The 22,772-nt window shown below is 41.1% G+C and overlaps 1 protein-coding gene across 1 annotated transcript; it reads right to left on the bottom strand.

Moving 5' to 3' along the window:
• Positions 1-16,210: 16,210 nt before the first annotated feature.
• On the bottom strand, positions 16,211-19,838 carry pim1 (Pim-1 proto-oncogene, serine/threonine kinase). Its single transcript, XM_044110563.1, has 6 exons — positions 19,341-19,838; positions 19,060-19,166; positions 18,897-18,947; positions 18,429-18,795; positions 17,790-17,966; positions 16,211-17,704 (listed from the first exon to the last, which is right to left on the bottom strand). The coding sequence occupies exons 1-6, from the start codon at positions 19,420-19,422 to the stop codon at positions 17,496-17,498; spliced, it is 993 nt and encodes a 330-aa protein (XP_043966498.1). The 5' UTR covers positions 19,423-19,838; the 3' UTR covers positions 16,211-17,495.
• Positions 19,839-22,772: the final 2,934 nt, after the last annotated feature.

Raw genomic sequence — 22,772 nt, 5'->3', positions numbered from 1 at the left:
GAAATTGATTTAACACCTTGAAATTGGTTCTCTGTCTCTTTAAGAAGCTTCTGCTCTTTCTGAAACTCCGCCTTCAGGAAGTCATCACAACATGACTTCTCTATTAACCATTTAACCACGTTTATACCAGCATTGCTCTGAGAAGTAGCTCGTATGATGAGAGCTCAGCAGTTGACGAGTTCCACTCGATGTTTGCTAATTGCTGCTGGCTAGTCTGAAGGAGCTGAGTGAAGAAGAGTTGCTCCATGAGGTGAAAGCTTGAAGCTTGAAGGCTGAGCTAGGTCCATCCAGGTGTTTTGCACAGCTTAATGGTTGCCATGAAGATTTAAGGGTTTCTCACACATGCGTGAAAGAATTTAGGGAACATGATGTAAAGCTCAAAAATACATACTTAAAGGGGCAGTTGACTAACGTTTTGCACAGTGAACAATGCCAGACTGAAAACATTTCCCAAACTCTTTGGTAACAGTGAGATAAATGGACATTTGCTATGAAAACCAAGAGACACAACATGAGCTAAAAACAAACCATCCACAATAGTGAGCAGAACCTTTTTGGGGTAATTCTGTCCAGAACCGCTCATTTGAAACCCCTAAACCTTCCCTTCCCATAACCTTTCAGTTTCAAGGATCCGCTGCCTCCCCCTTCTGCAGCCTATCAGCTGCTCAGGGAACCGTCACAGAGAAAGTCAGGGTCACCCCCCGGTGCAGACAAGTTACTCCCACTACCCTGGAAACCCAGCAAGCATCCTGGAGACAAACACTGGGCCGCTGAGTAACCACGGTCAGGTTTTGGACTCCCACAGTTCCCAGGCAGGCCTGGGAAAAATACTCACTGAAAATAACAAAGACAAATAACGGAGTAGAGGATGTTGGAGGGTGTTTGATGAAAAGCTCCAGTCATAAAAGTCCTCATTTCATTCTGGGTTTGAATGTTCCTTTTTATTTGTTTTCCTCTGGCAGAAAGCAGAGAACTGTGGTCATCTGTGTTTCTCAAGGGCTTTGAGATAATCTGGCCTGGAACCAAAGGAAGGCCGTTCACACTGCTGGGGAGCACCAAAAGCTGCTGGTTTTAAACTCATTGAGAATTTGAATCTACATTTCCTCAGCACTTGTTCACTGTTCTAGGGACATGGCTGAAACGATTTTCTAGTTCTTTTAATACTACCTGCACAACACATTTGGTTTTGTTGGCAGCCAGGTAGCCAAGCCATTGGCCTTCTAGGCAATTCTGCTTGATTCTCATCTCTCCTCACTCCTCTGTCTCCCATGGAGCTCAATTTCTCAAGTTGAATTTCATTCAGCGGACAGGAGTTGTGAACAATAATGTCAACATTCTGTAATGTTTTAGGTTTGCCAACTGCCTATGGCTGTAGTTTGGCAATTGCAGCGGAAGAAGTGAACAATGTCAATTCAGACTGTTAGCCACGCCTCCAGATAGAGAGCAATAAAGTCAAAGAGACAAATGTTTAAGACATTTTATTGCCGGCATAGACGTGGTGGGCCTACTCACCATGGGGTTGTTTCCAGCACACACAGTTATTAGGAGGTTCTTAAAGAGACGGTGGCAAATTTCAAAGTGTAAAATATGGATATGATTCAAAGTCAAATCTACAGTATTTTCATGACCACTGAAGATAACACAGTTACTTGATTGTGCTAAAAGTGGCACTATATACCTGAAAAATGCATAATATTCACCTTTAAGTAGTGTTAAAATTAAGGCTTTCTTCCATAACTCTGACCAGTCAATTGTTTTTAAATGAGTTGAAGATAGAAAGGTAATCTTAGTTCAAAAAAACAACCATTTCCTACAACCAAAGTGTGGAGAATACCATCAAACCTCAACGCAGATGGGCTGCAGCAGCAGAGGACCAAAACATTTACCACTCCCTTCAGCGAATCCAAGGAAACTCAGACTACAATTCAAACAGGCGCAGCAAAACAAGTGGAAAACATTAGCTGGTCTCATTCTCAGCTGCAACATTTAGAAGTTAAGGACAGAATCTGGTCCAATGAACATCAAAGCATGGATCCATCCTGCTTTGTATAACTGGCTCAGGCTGCTGCTGGTGGTAAACTGGTGTGGAATGAGATGTTCTTGGCACACTTTGAGTTATTTAGCAACAGTTAGGCATCAATTAAGACCTACCGCCTACTGGAATATTGTTGCTAAACATGTCCATCCCTTTATGACCCATCTGCTGATGGTTACTTCCAGCAGGATCGGTTGCCATCTCAGAGCTTGAATCATCTCAAAATGCTCTTCACATCGATGCATCTTTGAGATTTCATGGAATGGGAGAATCTACAAGAACAGCGTGATGCTATGAAGCCAATGTGGAAAGTTTCTGACACCTTGTTGAATCTCTGCCATGAAAGATTAATGCAGTCCTGAAGGAAAAAGCGATACTAGCAAAGGTACCCAACCAGCATTAGATTGAACAGCAGTCCCAGGCAACAAGAGCAGACCAATCCATCCTCACCAATCCAAAGTCCTGTAGGTAGGGGAGAGACACAACATCTCAAAAGACAGCTTTCAGTCCCACAGAGAGGGGAAATGTTGCAGAATCTCATATCTCTGTGCACTGAGATTATATCCGATGATGTCAACTATCAAAACCGCCAATAGCAGTTTGGCATTGGCAGAGATTTTGGGAGGCTTTCTCCTAGACACAGCGCTTACTTGAAACTCTTTCACTGAACCCATAAACTTATTTTCTATACAACGTGGCACCATTTAAAGTGAATTAGACAAGCTTTTCTGCCTTAAATTTGTTGCCATGAAACATTGTTACAACAAAGAAAAAAACCCCAAATACAAATAATTTCTTTCTTGCCCTGCGTTTGGACGAAGTAGTAAAGATTTTATGAGACCACAAAGTTCGTCAAAACCTGTTAGTAGAAGGAATAATGGTTTCATTTTACTGCTATGACTAATGTAGCTTAAGACACAAAAGGATAGTTGTTGATCAAGCAAGTTGCTGGTTTATGTAATCTTGTGACCTGATGCTTATTTTCTGTTTGGGAGTTTTTGTTTCAAGTTGATGTCACAATTCACATATAAAGGGGTTGAAACCTGCAAAATTTGTGAGGGACTCATTGTCAGAACTTCCATTTGTCTGGTATTATATTTTACCACTGAAACAGTAGCAACAACAACTAAAACCTTTTGTAAAAATTCACAGTTTTTTTTTGTTTGCTTTCATCCCAGGATTAGACGTCAAAAATGATGTCAAAATGACAGTTATTTACTCACTAATGTCTTTTATCAGCAACGAGTGATCTATGTGGGAAACAAAAATTGCACCAGGTTCAGTTGCCCAACATGGTGGTACTTTGTGTTTACACAAGCCTCGTTGTCCCGCTCTGTTCAGGCTTGCAGGAGCGACACGACCATGGAAGGCCACGGAACCGTGGGATCCGCTTTGACTGTTGAGAGAGCGCTGAGGTGGGGCAGAAAGCTGCCCTGCCTCGCCCTCCCTCTCCCATTACACAGCTGAGTCATTCACAAAAATGTGAAAACAAAGTCAACAACAGAACGGCCTTCGTGGGACTGTAAGCTGAGTAAGAATGACAGATGGACTTACTCACACATGAAAACACAGGAAAGCATTCCCATTCAGTGGAGCAAAGCGGCTCATGAAGAAAAGGTGTGAATCATCTTTTTATTAGTACATTTTATGCTCTGCTGCTATCTTTTTTTTTTTGCAAGACAAATACACTTGGTAAAAACCAGAGCTACTCTTAGAAAGCTCTAATTTTGGATGTGGCGTATCCACGTCTATCGTTAACATTGCAACAAAAAAAGAAGCAACATTAATAAAAGAATGACTACGTTCAATTGTAAGTTGTTTTTGTCTTGGTCTTTCAGTTAGTCATGGGTGAGGCTGAGTGAAACTGCAGTGTATTGTTGTGTCACTTTTGTTTCTCTGGTATTGTATGTATAAAGTGTGTAGGATAATAAATATTCTCAATTCTGCACTGAGTTGCATTGGCTTGTAGTTGTACCTCATAAGACATTTCTCCATTGTCAAGTATGACTCTATCTGGACTCTATCCAGCTGTGTCTCCATTACAAATGTGCACAAGTCTTTGTCTAGATCAGTGGTTCCCAATTCCAGTCCTCTGGGCCCCCCTGACTGCATGTTTTAGGTGTTTCCCTTCTGCCACACACCTGGATTAAATCTTTGGGTGATTAACAGGCTCCTGCAGCACTTGGTGGCTGCAGAAGATGTCATGCAATCATTTGAATCAGCTGTTCTGGTATAGAGGCACATCTAAAACATGCAGGCAGGGGGGCCCTGAGGACTGGAATTGGGAAACACTGGTCTAGATTACTACCCTGAAAAATAACAATTTTGCAATTGACAGGTTGAAACGTGAGGTGAACATACCTGCTACAACCTGTTGTCAAGTGCAATATGATCACTTTATTGCGTGCTTATTAATTGTAATGCGCCAGCCCTGTGGAGAGGATTTCTGTGAAAGTTTAGAGGTACGGACATGGAGATCTCACATTGGGTTTAAGCCGCTAAACCAAAGGTAATAATCTGAGTTTGTTGCAGATTATATGTTAGCGTGTAACATATAATCCATCAAATAAGAAATTAAATTAAAATCAGCTTATTAATGCGAGAAGTCATTAAAAATGATGGCAGATCAGTCAATATTCAATCAGGCAGTTGTATTTAAATATATTAATATTCCAGCCATGGCGCTAGCGCTCATCATCTCAGTCCTCAGAGGAGACATCAGCGTCTTATTCAGGCATTGAAGTGACAAAACCCTTTTACCGAGGAGTGGCTACAGAAGAGCGCTGCGTCTCTTTCAACATGTTGGAAAGACACAACTTTTTATGACCTGGTGGAGCCTGTCTTCTTTGTCGTTTTTGACAGCAGTAACATTCTAACACAAAAACTATTTATGAAAAGAAAAATTCACTTTTTTTTTTCCAACTTGATGTGTTTCCATTTAACAATTTTATTTTTGTGATTTCAATTTGCACAATTTCGTGCTTGATGGAAACGGAGCTAGCGTCAGGTTTGGAGTATCTCCATCCCAGTCCATTCCTCCCTGGTGTTTCTCAGGAACGTGGGGCCGCCGTCAGCGCAGAAGCTGTAGTCGATGCTCCCATGAGGTTTTCAACAACATTCAGCAATGGAGAGCCTCATCGCCGAGTGTCGACGTTTATTCTGTTGTGAATACAGACAGCAGTTAAATTTGTACCATTAGCTTATTCTCAAAATAGTTGAAGTTGGACATTGATGGAATGCAGTATCTTTTCTGAACACTTTCTGTTTCTTGAAAGGTTCTGGTCTGAACTAACACAGATAACTTGGTGGGACGGGGGGCTTTTTCCTTAGTTCATATGATTCAAATGGAACAGAGAAAGAGAAAAATGCAAAAAATATTTGTCAATTATTGTGCAGCTGTGTGAATGTATGTTTATTTCTTCAAAGAAATGTTTAAGTGTTGATTAGTTCTTGCATTCCATTTCTCTTTTTGTGTTTTCCCAAATACAAGACCTGTAATAAATGTCAGTCTTTGTTTTAAAGAATCTCTGTCCCATAAAGAACCATCCAAGTTTTGACAGAATCAGTATGAATTCTGAAGTGTAAATGATCAAATGCAGCGCAGACTCAAGAAAAACACCACTGCTAACTTTAGCATCGTCAGTAGCTAGCGGTCAGCTGATTGTTGAATTTGTGTGTTCAATGAATTAATAGACATACCGGCACATTTGGTCTAACAAGGCATAAGAAAACTAGACACTTTGATATGCAGCTATGAATGAGAAAGGTGATCAGATCAAGCAGAGAACGGAGCAAAGATGGTGTTTAATCCACATGGAAATATGAAACGGTTCGCTCAACGGCAAATGCCAGATGAATGTGTAAAGTGTTCATTTGAGAAACATTTTTTGATGATTTAGTTATCTATTGCCGCCTGATCCTGTCCAGTGTTGCAGCATGACTGAAAGATGATTGAAGTGTGACAGTGCAAAAAGAAGCTATGAAGGATTGGACCGATCTGCATTTCGTCACTGAGGCGAAACAGAACCAGACACGTCAGGTCTGTGTGCTGTTAAGAAATCCAGTTTTGAAATTGCAACAGCTTTGTGCACCTGCCCAAACATTACATCCCACCGTCTCCGGTCAAAACATGTGCACCCATTTTCAAATGAACCACCTTTTACTGTCTGTATGCATCAGCAAACAAGGTTTTAATTTTGACACCTGCAGCAGGTATTTTCCTTGCTCAGTTATTATTTTTTTTAATATATGTGGTATCAAATCCATATCAACATGTAAATCATTTTGTAGCAAATATGCTTTACAAACTTTGATGTATTTAAGTTTTTACTTCAACACAAAGTGGTGTGCTAATTGTAAAATAAACAGAGAGGTAATTAGAGGCAAATAATTGCACAGACAAATCCTCAAATATGCAAGCCCTCAAGTACTGAGCTACAAATAGGCAGTGGTCCACTTTAAAGATAAAAAAAATATCTCCTAGTTAGACCAAGTAATACTCCTTTTACTTGGTAAAAAGTTTTAATTGGTGGAAAGTTTCTCAGTCTGACATTTTTACTTCTAAAATATGAATGACCATCGCTGGCAGGTCACCGCTGCTCCCCCCCCACCCTCCACACACACACACACACACATAGAGGATGAATCATCAGTTGGACAAACAATGAGGAAGAGGTGGGCTGAAGCTGAGCAGGGACATCAGGAACATTGTGTAACTTTATGAGGAGGCAGTTCGTCTCGACCTTTCTGGAGAATCATATCCCTCAATTCTGTTGGACCGAGTGATACGACAACTGACCAGCAACATCAGCCGCTAATACCTGTGTGTGTGTGTGTGTGTGTGTGTGTGTGTGTGTGTGTGTGCGTGTGTACCTGTGTGTTCCTATTATGAGGTTGAACCGACCTTGGTGAGAGAAAAATTATGGAGGAAGCTGATGCTTTTTATTTGAACTGGCAGCTTGCCGAGGATTGTGACAATTCGTTTTGGGGGGTTTTCAACACGGAGACAGAATTTTATTTTATTTTTGGATATTAAAGCTCAGATATGAATCACTTGGATACTTCAGTCAAGCTTTGAGGAACACTCTGTTCCTTAAATCTATGCAAAGATTTATGCATAAATCTGCATAAACCATGCAAGATTTATGCATGGTTCATAAATCTTGATTTTAAACTGGGGGCTACTGAAAAACAATGACCCATCTAATGCTGCTCTGTTGAATAACAGCTTCCCTGTTGCACATATGAAGGAAGAAGGTGAAGCCCTGCAGTAGGTGTTTGTTTAATTTTGTTATGCATTATCTGATTCGACTACATACATACCATTTCTGGTATATTTTTAAAGTCTTTTAACTTATTTGGAAGTAGTGATGGCGTCATACTCACTTCTCAGATATGTAGAAACTTAGAGCACCTTGAGATGCACCTGGAATATTTACTCAGACGTTTTAAAACAATTAACACTGTTTGCATGTACTATTCTGATTGGATATAGGCAATGGTGTAGTTAAAACTTAAAATAAGTCAAAAAGGTTAATACTTAGAAGACTTTATTTTCAAATGTAGTTGATTTAATGCGATTCAGCTTGTAATCTTTTCACTTGATCAATATGGATTCATTTAAACATAAATTATTCACTTTAAAACTGTAAAGTTGGATCTGCCTCAGAAATATCCGTGCAGTTTGTTATCTAATATATTCTTTAAAGCATAACACTTTGACCACATTTCATGGCTGATAAATGCAAATTGTTTGCGTTTCTCAAAAGCATAAGTAACAGGCCTGACCAGCTCGTCCATGAGTTCCGGTTCATCCTTCCTGTAAGTGTGAACAGGAATGTGTGTGCCTGCATCTATATCTGGCAGATAAGGAGAAGACAGGCCTGTACAGATGGAGACAGTGACAGAGAGAGTGAGCGGAAGTTCCTGGCAGCATTAGCCAAGAGATCTGCGTCCAGCAAGTGGAACAAGAGCAGGGGGCCGATTACGCAACCCTTCTGATTTCTGTTTCTCTATCACACAAACGAGGCCGCGGCACTCGACTTACGGGAACGAGCTGAAGACGAGCCAATCAGCTTTTGGCCGCCAGTGGTGTTCCTGTCACTGAGCTGCATTTTGAAGAAATGACACTCACTGACTCATTATCGCACATGGGGTCTTCTTGTGGCTAAAAAAAAAAAAAAAACTGTTATCGAAAGTGTGTTTCTCTAAACAGTGCTGCTGTGTAGATGTGAAAGCTTGCTCACCCTGCAGACCCGGCCTTTGCGGTGACTAAGTGCCGGACTGAGGCAGTCAGATGAACTCTGCAGGGCAACAATGACTCACCATGCAAATACCCGGCTCCGTGCTCTGTTTCTAACTCAGGGGGATTTGCATTTGATAGTCCTTTAAACAAACAATACCACAGAAGAGGTATGCAGTTATGCATGCAGACGCAGAGAACATTTTTGGATAAGCTAGCTTGACATTTTGAGGAAATATGAAGATATTTAGGACCGATATTTATAAATGTCGGTCGCTCACATTGCTGACTCAATAAGGTCAGATTGGTTTTTTAAAAAATTTGAAAAAAACAATAGAAGCGAGAGACAGTGATGGAAGACAAAGTCATGGGGATTCATTTCTGTTTCAAAAAAGCAATTTGAAGGGGCGCCGGAAAAGATTAGCGTTGTGTTCAAATTGTGCTAAAGGAGTTAGCCTAGCATAGCATTGCAACGCTAAGCATGCTGCATCGGCACATGTTGATGCAGCAAGACTAATGTCCACATCACTAATGTCTGATCGTAGAGTAACTTAAATAACAAATTAGAAACAATCAGTATCTTTGTTGTTGAGCACATTTGTCTGTCTATTCAATACTCTCACAGCAAAAGTGGCTTTTGAATCCTTTATTTTAAGATGTATTGTTTTTGATTAAAATGTGTCTTATTGTGATTAATTAACTACAGACCCAGCAATTAATATGATTAAAACATAAGTGGCAGCACTACTATGAGTGCCGCCACTTAGTATTAATGTGTTCCAATGGTCCAGTCAAAGTCCAGATCTAAATCCAATCAAGTATCAATTACAAAACCTAAAAACTGACTTTAATAGACAATCGTTTGTATCATTTTTCCTTCCACCTTGCTGTATTCCTCTGCTCTGTGTTCTATCACGCTAAACCAAAGAGGAAGAGTGTTTGTTTAATGTCCACTAAGCCGTCCACTGGCCTGCTGATTAAGGAAAGCAGGACTCTGTTCTTTTGGCGGCAATTTTCAGATGGTGAGAGCGACGCTAACTGACGCGCAGGCACCCAATAAGCAGGCGGTTCTCAGAATGACAGGGGAAGCCATCAGTGGTGTCATTCGTGGAAATGTGATCTCTTCAGCTAGCTGTGGTCTCTTTCAGAGAAATGCTGCGTGTCGGCGCGTGTGTGTTTTCACTACTTTGACAAAAGAAAACTGCAGCAGATCAAACGATTCGACCTTTAGTTTTCATGCTAAAGATGGAATCTTATTTTTAGCTTGCATTTTTGGTGTGTGTGAGCTCCGTTTATATTTAACCGATTTCAATATCCATGCAGAGCGATTTTTGTATTCGGAGGGAAACGGGCAGATGTACGGACTGAAAGCTTTGCATGAGCTGATGTGAGACTAAACAGAACTGATAAACCACAGATTAGAGGTTTTCGTGTGAGTTTAGAGCTTGCAGCTTTAGTAATTTAGGACACAATGGGGGGGGGGAGCATTAGAAAAACCCTCGAGGCATTACCTGCTTTCTTCAGAAATTCTGCGTCATAAAACAATCATTACTGAGATGTTTCCTCAGGATGTAATTGTCTTTTCCCCCCTGAAAATAGATCAATGGAAGATTGCTTTTTAATTCACGCATGAAGACTTTTTTTTAAATCACAGCTTTTTTTTGCTTGTCAGTGTGCTGTTGTTCTTAAAAAGCACAGAGAACAGGAAGCGCTTTTGCCATGGGTTAGGTCAAAAATCAGAGACGCACTCGTAAGTAAATGGTGCAAAAACACAACAGCATTGTCATAGCAACTCATTTACAGCTCATTAACGTCCAAGCGACACTAGAAGCAAGGTGAAGTTTTGAAAAAACAGTTTGTCCAGTTTAAATGCTGATCTAAAATGAATGGCTCCCAATCTAACTAATTAACACACTACACTTTAAATCTACAGTATGGTAATGGCCACTGAAACAAGAGAAGAAAATAAATGTAGTCTGTTATCATCTTAATTTGTTCTGATTACACTGGTGTTTATTCAATTTGTTTTTATTCTGTTCAAAAATACTTTATTGACCCCAGACGGAAATTAAATGTTGTTGTAACTGATACTTATTCAAAAAATTCTTCAAAGAGTTATTGTAGATGGTGTTTCAGAAGCAGGAATCAGATGACAGTGCAAGGCATTCTGGGTAAAAACCACCAAAACAAATGTGCTAGTGTTAGCTGGAGAAGTGGCATTTTTGTCTTGTTTTTGTCTTTTACCAAAGACAAAAGAGAAATCCTACAACCGCTGAAATCCGTCACCACTCCGTTTTTGTTTGCACTTTGTGGTTCAGTGTCTTCTTCAGAGGTTTTGTGTTGTTTCCTTCAGTTGTTCTTGGTGCAGCGCCCCCACAGGCGAACAGGGGAACAACACTTTCACAGGGTTTGGTTTGAGACAGTGCAGTGTGAAAGTGAAACGCAGCAGCTGAAAGTGTAACAAATGTTGCAGCTTTGATCCCCAGTCCAACCGAGTCGAATCGAGTCTACTGGTACACCAGGTAAATGCTCAGATAGAATTATACATCCAAGCATCTCAGAATATTTCACAAAATATTCCTGAATGAGGGCTGTTTTCTTGTGATACAAATGAACGCATTTTCTTAAGGTTGCTGAAGCAGTTTGTAAACTCATGGACTTTTTTTCTATCTTTTTATTACCCCGCTTGCCCCTCCATCTCCTCAGACCCCAGCAGGTAAAAACACACATTGTCTCATCCTAACAGACACTAACTGGGACTGATGGGAACAACAGTTTTTTTTTTTTCTTCACCAGCCTCATTTGCTGCAGCTGTAAATCTTTTCCTGGCTGTAGGTGGGGTCCAGCGCTGTCTCCAGAGATTACCACAGAGTCCAGGAACCGGCCCCCACTGACCCTCTTAAAGGACCCTCACAACTGATTAAAACCACAACTCTTATCAATCCAAGACAACAGGAGCCCTGATGGGTCACAGCCTGCCGGTCAGCATCACCACCCTGGTGTCCAGATTAACCCGTGTGAAAATCTGCAGCCTGTTTGGAGGATGGAGGAAGACATGCAGTTGAGTCATCTTTTAAAATGGCAGAGAATGATTCTGCACTGTTAGGATTGTTGGAATTCTTTGTTTTTAGGCTAAAGAAAAGTAGAGAAATATATTTTTTAAATATAATTATTTAATGCATCAAAGGGAAACACAGTAGTAACCCCTTACTTTTCTCATATAAAAACATAAACAGCATGCATAACTGGTGTAATGCCACAAAGCTCCACTGCAGATACCACAGGGGAGTTTTGGACCACTGGGCGTTATGTCACCCAGACCAGCTGACCCACAGGCAAAACAATAAACTAACATGAACTTTTTGCGTACTTCCAGATGTTATATGTGTCTCCAGCATAAGAAACCCCCAAAATTCAATCACATCTATTTAAAAAATACTTTGTTTATCCCAAAGGGAAGTTAAATATCATATTTACTCATCATCTAAGTATCTTTAAGAATTGTTGTAATGTTGCAGTGAATCTGAAGAAACTTCTGACTGAAGACTGTTGCTTTAACCTCTAGAACCCGATGGACCCACCGGTGGGTCCGTCGGATTCTTGTTTCTTCAGCTCTGAGGATTCTCCGAGCTGAAGAGGTTAAGGCAGCAGAGATGATATTCCACAGTAACATGGGTGATATCATTAGTTGTTGCTCTTCTAATCAACTTGTTTTGCTTTTACTGGTTGTCTTTAAAGAGGCAGTATATTGCATTGTGTTATAAAAATGCTACATGTATCAAATATGACTTAAAAGGTATTTTACTTTGTAATTTAACGCCTTGAAATTGGGCCTCAGTTTCTTTCAAAACTCCTGCTCTTTTTGAAACTCTGCCTTCAGGAAATCATCTCAACATGGCTCCTCTAGTCGCCCTTTAACAACATTTTTACCAGAGTTTCACTGAGAATCAGCTCCTATAATGAGCTCAGAATATGTGCAGTACCACCAGGTGTTTGCTAATTGCTGCTGGCTAGTCTGAAGGAGCTGAGTGGGGGAGGGGTACTCCGTGAGGCGGAAGTTTAGAAGCTGGAGCTCAGAGGAGGAGCTTCATCCTCGAAGGCGGAGCTTGTTCCACCCAGGCGATCTGTACAGCTGAATGGTTGCCACAGGAGATTAAAGAATTTCTCAAACATCCATGAGAGAATCAAGGCAAGAATCCAGATATTTATTTTTTTTTGATGAGAGAATACCATTATAACATGATGTAAAGCTTAAAAAAGTTGATTTTATTTAGTACTGCCCCTTTAAATCTATATGGCTGTATGGTTAGAAAGTTGGACATCAGTTTCGATGGTTTGAACTTCTTTCTTCTCTCTCTTTGCTCCTTGGTTCTGTTTTATATTCATGAATCCTTTTTTTTTAAACTCCTCTGGGATTTGGGGTCAGGTATTATTTGACCTCGGAGGATGCTAAAACAATGCATTGCTGTCACATTTTCGCATCATAGCAACTGTCCAAATGTTTCTAAAAACAAAAACAAAAAAAAAAACATCCACAAACCAAAGGAAATAATTGACCAAATATGCAACGCCTCGACCAAAAAGCTATAAACAAACGTCAACAAGAAGAACGAGTCAGAATTAACATCACAGAGGAACGCCGTCGTGCTATCTCCCAATGTGCCACCATGGAAAATTTAGCTTTTTGTTGGTTTTTTACTTCTCATTGCTGCCATCCCAGAGAGAAACCTGCTGCCTGGACTGTTACATAGCTGCACTGAGAGAGATGACCTGATCCCCAAGGCCAACTCAAAGGACTCGGTGGAAATAATCCCAGACTTAAGAGAAGCAGGTGTGACCTGAATGGCTGACGTCTTCAGAATCAAAGGTTGGACCGCTTTTGTATCCGGCCACAGAGAGAGTGAAGGACAGCAGGTGTCCACTGAACAGGAGCAAAACCTCTTTTTTTCTGCCTGCCCTTTTTCTGGTTCCCATTCTTGTACAGACGACTATAAATCAGGGAAAGAAGTTTTCCACATGGAGGTTCGACAAAATAATCTGCTAAAGATCTTGGAGCTTGTAGAGCATGACTGGTTGAATTATTATTATTTGGTAAATCTGACCTTTGTGTTCTGGTCAGTAGAAGTAGATTGGTTGTCCCATGTTGTACATTGTTATGTTTATGGAAGTTTGGTTTCTTGCCATTAAATACTTTAAGCCAGAAATTTTGTCCAGGCAGCAGAAACATAATAAAAGTACATTATAAAAGCAAGACACTATAAAGCACCAGATATGCAACATACAACAAACAGTACAGTACAGTAGACCAGGTGATAGACAGTTAGTTATGTGTTCTGATGGTTGTGGGAATAAAATACATATAAATTAGTTTAGAATACATGTAAATACAAATTAGTTTCTGTAATTTTCCAGTTTGTTGATTTTCTCTCAGTCTTTGGATGACATGTTGCATCTCTGGGCGACAGGTGCTCAAGTATTTAAGAAAAAGCACCTTGTGTGGTCCGTTGAACTGCCAGCCACATATTACACTCAAATAAAAAATAAAAAAAATCAGAATGCCTTTTTTGACCAGAGCACATCCCTGGTGTACATCTGACCTCTAGTCTGTTAAAATGTGAAATAACTGATCATCCAATTTAGAAGAAAAATGATGCATGTTAGACTGAGCAATAGTTTAATTCAGTTTAATTCATTGTTTAATTCAAAAAGTTTAATTCATACGTATAAATAAGACTGTCTTATTTACAAAATATACACTAACATAATTTATTGTAGGGCTCACATACACTACAAGCTCCACAGATTTGTTCAAAATAATTGTCATGACTGTTTTTCACTGTAAAAATCTGATCAATAGTTCTGACAGAGACACTTGTTTGGTGAATCCAAATTTTCTACAAAATAAATATGCTTGAATCCTCCAAATGGTTCAAATGTTGGAGGTTTTTATTAGCAAATGTGTTTTATTTTTGTGGAGTGTATTAACAGACTGATCAGGAAATTCTGGGCTAAATCCTGATGTTGACCTGATCTGTCCATGATTTTCCAGGTAATCTAGAATCGGGTCGCAGGTGAAGCAGACTAAACAGAGAGGTTTGACCTGGAGAGGGCGCTCTATAATGCTGACCCCATTTTGTTTAATTGGTGCCTGGCTGGAGGAGATCATTGCTAACACAAGAAAATGACTTCAACCATATGTGCTTTATTTACTGCTTTTGATTAATTAGATTATTAGGTGGACACTTTGGTTTAGGTTAAACACCTTCCTACTTTTTAACATTCTTTTTATTTTTTCACATGTTCTGTCTTTGCATTTCAGGTCTACTTCAAAGAAAAACTGGTTGACTTCGTGCAGGGCGGATTTTTTTCTACTAGATTGGTTTGAGTCTTGCCTAAAGAACAGTGACTTCTTTGTTGTCAAAGGTGACCGCATTGGAACAGACATTAGTGGCATGTGGGGAACCCCAAAGTTCAGTCCTGGGGCCCCTTCTATTTTAATATCTGCTGCTGGTTTGGATTGTAGCAATTAAGATTAGCTATCATAACTACGCAGATGAAACAAAGGTCTGCATTATAATATCACCATGTGACTCTGAACCCATCCAAGCACAGAACACATGCTGAGACCAAATCAGTAATGAAGTTATTATCTTCAGACCGAAAGGGGAATGATCTAGAATCAGCTCACAGCTTCAGATATTACAGCCAGAAACTAGAGATCTAGAGAGGTGCGAATGGTCAGAGTCCATCACCACACCTCAGTGTGGTGATGGACTCTGAACACTCTGAACAATAAGAGTCAATAAGAGTCACATAAAGACAATTACAAAGACAGGCTTCTATCAGCTAAAGAACATTTCCAGGATTAAATAACTTTTGTCGCAGCAAGTTCTAGTGAAACTCATGCATTTATCTTTAGTCGCATTGATTACTGCAGTCATTTCTTTACAGGTCTGCCTAAGAAATCCTCCAATTGCAGCTGATCCCGAATGCTGCTGCTGGCATTCTCACTAAAACCAGGAAGTTAGAGCACATAACACCAGTTCTAAAATCCTTAAACTGGCTCCTTGTAGCTCAGAGAATAAATTTTAAAATATTGTTGCTAGTTTATAAATCGCTGAACAGCTTAGCACCACAATACATTAAAGATCTGTTGCTGTTGTATCAACCTCCCAGACCTCTCTGGTTCTAGTTTTGGTCTGCATTCCCAGGACCAGAACCAAACATGGAGAAACAGCAATCGGCTTCCATGCACCGCAAATCTGGAATAAACTTCCAGATAACTGCAAAGCAGATGAAACACTGAGTTCCTTTGGATCCAGACCGAAACCCACATTTAGAGTTTCCTTTTATTAACACTAACTGGAACATTAATCAATATAATTGATGTGCATTAGCTTGATGATGGCATTTGACAAAATGTAATGTTGCTTGATTGCTGTGTTGAACTGTGTTGTTGCTGAAATGCACTAGACAAATAAGCTTGACTTGATTTTACAGGAAGGGATATGAGAATGGGACTCTCTTTGCATAACAGGTTAGTCCAGAGAACATGTAGGGTGAAATCAAATATTGTTTATGGGGAAAAACCAAGAAATGGAGAGAAACCCTTATAGTTGCACACCTTTATAGTTATGAATACAACTGAATGAAGAACCTCAAGACACTGAAGCTGGTTTTTACACCTCAGTGTCAACAAGCCCTGTAATAAAGTTTGTTTTCACATCTCTGCAACCGCATAAACACTCCGGGCTTCTTTTGCCGCCATCTGCCACCTCTTATCTCCCCATCAGCTTCCCGCATTGACTGTTTTTTGACAAAAGTGTCAAACAGGAAGTTGTATAACCTTCTAACCTACTAAACTTGTGTGGGCGTTCACAACAAACGCAGCCCGCGCGTGGCGACAGTTAAGAATGATGCAGAGGAGTCAAGAGTCGTAGTTACAAAAAATATTTATTGAAACATATAAAAATAGCTTCTAACATAATTTACAATTCTAAATCAAGTGGGTGAAAAGAAACAAAAAAACAATCCAAGTTTTCTCATACACACACACACACACATCATTCACTCAAACACCAGCGTGTGGTGGACACTGGTTACCATCAGTAGACATTGAATGTTTACATACATTAAAAATGGAAGTGCTTTTCAGCATTATTTACACTTTATTTACACACACACACACACACATCTGCTCTTTGAATATTTCAAGCCATAATAAATATGGTCAAAAACAAAAAAACCTCCATCTTTGTTTTTTCTCTTAAATAATCCGTGGGCCCTTCAGTGACTGTGGAATGAAATATATACATTCATAGACAGCCGAAATTCTCTCATAAATAAATAAATAAATTCTGCCATGAAAAAAAAAAAAAACTAAAAATAATAATAGCTCATTAGGCATGGGAGAGCTGTCACAACAATAATAAATATCTTATTTACATTTTTTTGTCCCCAACGAATTTTTAAGACCTGTGTGAGGCACATTTTTTTTCTTTCTTTAGAAAAAAAAAAATCCCAGCGTTTAAAGAGCAGAAGATGTTTGTATCTCGGTGTGTGTTGCGTTGCATTGTTGTGTGCATTCAGTTTGAAGAGACTCAAGCCCTGTGTTTGTATACAGTACAACACAGGAAGTAGAAGAGGAGGAGGGGGAAGGTGGAGTAGAGGTGGATGTTGAAGTAAACAGACTGAGGTAAGTCCAGTGTTTTTTCTTCTTCTCTTAATTTTGTTTACACGAGTTGCTGCCGGCACTATGAGGTCGTCTGGTTGCTAATGACATTGGAGTAGTGGTGATAGTAGTGGTTGTAAAATAATAACAAATTACACAGGCTTTACTGATCTAGGCCTATGAGAGGGGAAAACAAAACAAGCCTTGTAAAGACGAAGTAAATGTAGTCTGTTATCATCTTTTGTTTGTGTTTAGAAATTCAAGTATTTTCAGGCTCCCGTTGCCTAAAACAATCTCACATAAGGCACTTTGTTTTTTCTCTTCGGAACTCGCCTCCGACGCCTCCGCTCTTGTTTTTTTGGAGGAAAACCGGCGGAGCGCTGCGAGAGCTAGCGTAACTTGGACTGTCCGCGTGCCGCTCAGCTCGCACTCCTGGACGCCTGCACTGAGGCTTGGCAGAGGCCTCTGTAGTCGCTTTGTCACGTGAAGCCTTTACGTGTCAGTTCAGTTCAGTTCAGCTCGGTTCGGTTGGGACTGGGCGAGCCCCATCACCGGGCCGCGGCAGTGGCCATGAAGGCAGCGGGCTCGTGGGCAATGCTGTGTAGCCTGATCTCGGCGGGCGACTTCTCCGTCTGCACTGTGGAGGGCACCACCGACGGCGATGTGTTCTGCATCCATGAGTGGTTGATGATGTCCTCAAGGGACGGCCGGTCAGCAGGCCTCGGGCATAAGCACCACTTGATCAGCTGCTGGCACTCTGCAGGAAGAGAAAGGGAGGGAGAGCTGGTTAGACAACCGTCGGCACCAACTCGTGCAAGCGTTGCGGAGGCACGTGCGCTCACCTGTGGAGATCTTCCTCCGGAACAGAACCTGTGCCTTGGTGATCTCCTCATCGTGTTCAAACGGGATGTCTCCACACACCATGTCGTACAGCAGGACGCCCAGGGACCAAACTGTGGCTGAGCGGCCGTGATAGCGGTGATACTTAATCCACTCAGGTGGACTGTACACTCTTGTGCCTGTTAGACAAAAAACGGCAATAAAGGTCATTAATATGAAAAGCACAAGAAAGTAATTAAAATAAGATACACAACAACCTTAAGCTAATAAATGTTTTTATTATTATTATTATAATACTGAAAATGAAAGCATTTTAAGAGCTCCAGCTAAGCCTGTTTTTTTTTTCTTTTTTCTAAAGACTGTATCAGAGCTCAGCTGCCAGGCAGCGTGACTGGCTGTGTTTGTGTTTAGACAAGAGCGCGTGCGGGAGGGAGGGAGTGAGCAGACATGTGACTTTGTTTACAAACTTTGAGTTGTAAAAATACCGCTTCCCTCCGATAGGAGGCGACAAGGCTACAGCCCTGGAGCGAGCGGAGGAAGATGACACAACCCAGGAATTTCTGTTACATGACTCTTCAGTCTACATACTATGTAACCTTTATCCAGGGGGCAAAAAAAACCCTTTTTTTTAATCAACATACCGTCGAAGTCAGTGTAGACGGTGTCTTTGAGTAGAGCCCCGGAGCCGAAGTCGATGAGCTTCATCTCGCCGGTGCGGAGGTCAATGAGAATGTTCTCGTCCTTGATGTCCCGGTGAACCACGCCGCAGCTGTGGCAGTGCCGCACGGCTTCCAGCACCTGGCGGAAAAAGCTCCGCGCCAGCTCTTCGGGCAGCGCGCCTTTCTCGGTGATGAAGTCGAACAGATCCTTGACGGTCTCCGGCCTCTCCATGACTATGATGAAGCTGTCGGGCCGCTCGAACCAGTCCAGCATCTTGATGACGCCGCGGAAGCCAGTGCCGACCTTCTTCAGAAGAACTATTTCCAGCGGCACGCGCGAGCCGTTAGCCTGAAGAAACACAAATAATAATAATAAAAAAATTAGATTAAAAAAAATAAATAGTATCTGACAGAAGGAAAAGCACCGGAATAATATGAATAGTTTCTCACCAGTTCTGCCCACTCAGTCACTCTTTCCTTGGCTACATGTTTGACAGCAACCTAGTATGACAAAGAGGAGACCGCTTTAGAAGACGTATACAACACCAAAATATGTAAAACCGCCATTTTAAAATGACAATATGTAAATATAAAAGGTGAAAAGCGGACTAACCGGAGCTCCGTCGGATGTCCTCGTGCCGGAGTAGACGGTGCCGAAGCCGCCGCTCCCCAGCACTGCGCCGACCTGATAAAGCTTTTCGAAAGCTTCTTTCTCCTTCACTGTAACACAGAAACATAACCCGTGAACATCAGAGCGGGCCAAAAGCTCTACGTGTCCCTGTTAATTAGCAAGCGAAGCTTTAGAAATGGGCGGCCAGCCATTGCTCTAACCCCCGCCACTCCATGGACAACGCAGTAAAGCAGAAGGATAAAAAAAAAACCAGGGCGTCTAACCTTGCTGAACTTGCAGCTGCATTTTCGCCGGCATATCCACGGCGGAGATGTGAGCCAGAGAATTCAGCTTGGACAGCAGCATTCCTTAAATCAAATCCAGCACGGCGAAGCTCGGCGAACACGGTTGTAAATGTTTTATTCCGATAGAAGGAGCCTCCCGTCGCTGCTTGTTGGGGCTGCGTGTCCACGTTGCAGGAACAAAAAAAATGCGGCAAGGATCCTCTCATCCAGACAGAAGGCAAAATCCGCCTGTGGTCCAGGAAAGTAAAAAATAAAAAGGCAAAAACAACAACTCGACGTGTAGATGTGTTCTCTTTAAAAGGAAACCGACGCGAAAGCGCAGTTGTTCCCCGTGATATATGTAAACAGAAGAGTAACGACGAGACGGATCACAAAAATGGAAACACCAATGCCTCGGCCAGACACCGGCTTCTGGAAACAAAAAGCTGGGGGTAGAACGTTTATAAGGTGGTAGTAGAAGGCGTAGCGATAAGCTCCTTCGTCTTTGGTAGCCCCGCCCCTTTGCCTCCGTGAGCCAATGGGGACGCAGGCACGCACGTCAATCACAGGATGAAACTAGAGACAGCCTCGTAACCGACAGGGCCAGACAGACGTGGCGGGAATCAAAACGCGCCAAAAAGGGCTGGAATAATGCGTGATTAGGGATTCATGCTGGAGGGAGATGCAAATTCAAAAGCCGAAAGCTTCTGCCTCCTTCAACACATGAAAAATACAAAGAGTATCACTAGAGCGCTTTATTCCATATTTTGTATGTGCCATTATTACATCTAGATATTTACTTAATTATAAATGTGATTTAATATAAATAAAATAGTTTATTAATAATAATAATAATAATAATAACAACAACAATTTGAAACTTTGTACGTGAATACAGCAGAACTTTTATTTGAAATAAAGTTATTTGAAAAAAAAAAAAACAGACATTAAAGTCTTGATTAATAATAATCGCTTCAGACTTTGAGTAGGTTGCTCTGTAATGATTTTTTGTCTGCATCGGAAGCAGGCTGCTCCTACTGGAGCTGCACTCAAGCCGACGCAGAGAGTTGTTCTCACACAAAAGAGGCACAAACAAACCGAAAGCAGTTCATCATTCTGGGTTTCATCTACTCGAGCCGTCATTTACCCTAATCGCTTTCGCATTGAAACAAAATAGTTTATTGGCCGCCGTGGAGCCTCTCTCCCTCTCCCAAACTGCGCCGCCGCGCATCAAAGCGGCGCAGGAGGAGAAAAGGCGCATTCCGCTCATTCTTTCAAATTGGGTGGCCGCGTTTGTGGGTCGTTCACAGGATGTGGGAAACTGGAGATAAAAAGACTTCCAGTTACCCCGCCCCATGCCCTCTCCCTTCCCTCCCCCCCCTTTTTTTTTACCCGTCACCCCTCCTGACTTCCCTCTCCACTCCTCGTCTCTCCACCCTGCTTTTCCCGCGCATGCTATTGTCTGAATGGCATGCTCGCGCCTCCTGCTTCAACTCACCTTTTGTTTTTTTTCTTTTCTTTTAGTGCATTTGTACAACTTACGAAATCAGACTCAAAGAAATCTGAATCTTTAAGCGTTATTAAAGTTTAAAGAATAAGATGATGCTATTTAAAAGTATTACCATCCAACCACGTGTCATGAAATGAATGTGAAAAATCAGTGGAGCGTTTCTCTGGATGTCTGCAGGTGATTCTGGGTAGGTGGAATGAAACTTGCTCGAGTTTGAACAAAAAGCCCCCGGGGCAAATTCCTCAGATACCTTCTGAAAGTGAAAACTATATGCAAATCATCTCTTGCGCTGCTCGGCTTGTTTTTGGGAGGCATTCAGCATGCCGCAAATAATAACATGGAATTTCCAGTCTGCATCTTTAACAATTTTTTCTTTCTTTCTTTTTTTTGTTGCCTGGTTATATTTTTGAGCAAAAGCACAGCAATCTGTGTCCTCTTTAGTTCCCCGTCTTTTCCTTTCAGGATAAAAAAAAACAAACAAACAAAACAAAACAAAAAAAGCAGCAGAGGTCTTGTTTACATTCAGAGCTTTCTCGTCGCCAGCCCGCATCCAGCATGACGTCCTGAGACAAAGAGGCGTCTTGCTGATTCTGAATCCAGATTGAAATTTGGGATGATCTGCCTGAGTAGTTTAGGCTCTCTTTAATCTCTGCCTTTTAGTCGATAATCTCCTAATATTTAGTGCTTACTTATTTCATGATTAATCTATTCTAAACCTTGGCATTTTCTCTGCTGTGCATTGTGCATTTTTATTGACAAAGATCAGTGTTTTCAACCTGGTTTCCTTCATAGTTTAAAAATAATAATAATAATATTTACTAAACAACTGCTTCAGGAATTTGCATTAAGGCCCCTTTAATCTGATTTCTAAAATCCAACGCAACCAGTTATCCTCACCTAATTATGCTTCTGTGAAATATTATCTGGGTTTTGGATTATAGGTAATTTGGTGGCAAATATTGATCATATATTACATTTGCCTTGGCGACCATGGTAGCCATCTGGAAAAATGGCCACCATCTCAAATTTTTAGGAAGTTAACGCTATTCTTTTTTATTTTTATTTTTTGCTTCATTTATTTACTCTTTCTTCAACCAGGCGAAAAGAAAACATCTGTGCCATGTTAGCTCCTTGTGTCCACATGTGCAATATTTTGCTGAAATATTCACATTCACATGCGCTACAGTTTCAGGTTGTGATGTGGCAAAATGTGAAAACTGTCCAGTAGCATGCATATCTTATCAGGCCACTGTTCATCTATCAATACATTGAACAGTTCTGTGTTCCTAAAAGGATTTTCTCTGCAGCCACCTGTTGAAGCGATGGTGGAGTTGCAGTCAGAAGTGAGTTCATGTTCTGAAGAGGTGTGTGCAAACGGAGATGACCGGTGACGTAAAAACGTCACCAGTGACCGCATTGTTTTTTTTTGGTGAGTGTGTGTGTGTGTGTGTGTGTGTGTGTGTGTGTGTGTGTGTGTGTGTGCTTCAGATATTCCTGCCTGCATGGATCAGCAGGGTTCGAATGACAGCCATCCAACCCCATCTGTCAGAAGGACATATTATTAGTTTGGGACCAGCTGCTCACACCAATATCTGGAAGTCTCAGTTACTGAGGTTGCCACGGCAGCAGGTTCATACAGGAAAGCAGGACTGGCATATCTATGTGGCCACGCGTTTGATGATCTCTAAGTTTTTTGCCTACTTTGTCGTTAACGGTGACGTTAACGATGCTGGAACTCTGGAGACCATGAGTGGAAAAAAACAGCGCAGTGGCTGATTATTTGGTTCACATGCGTAATAGCTGTATTTCTATGAATTACTTCCTCTTTCTAGAGAAATAGAAACCATAACCAGAGGAACGTTACACAACACCACATTATGTTTCTTTACAAAGAATGTGCAGAATTATTAGCAAAACCAACA

This window comes from Gambusia affinis, linkage group LG01 (assembly GCF_019740435.1).
Source record: "Gambusia affinis linkage group LG01, SWU_Gaff_1.0, whole genome shotgun sequence".
Taxonomy (NCBI): domain Eukaryota; kingdom Metazoa; phylum Chordata; class Actinopteri; order Cyprinodontiformes; family Poeciliidae; genus Gambusia; species Gambusia affinis.
Note: the sequence above shows the minus strand (reverse complement) of the source record. Positions and strands in the feature narration are given on the sequence as shown.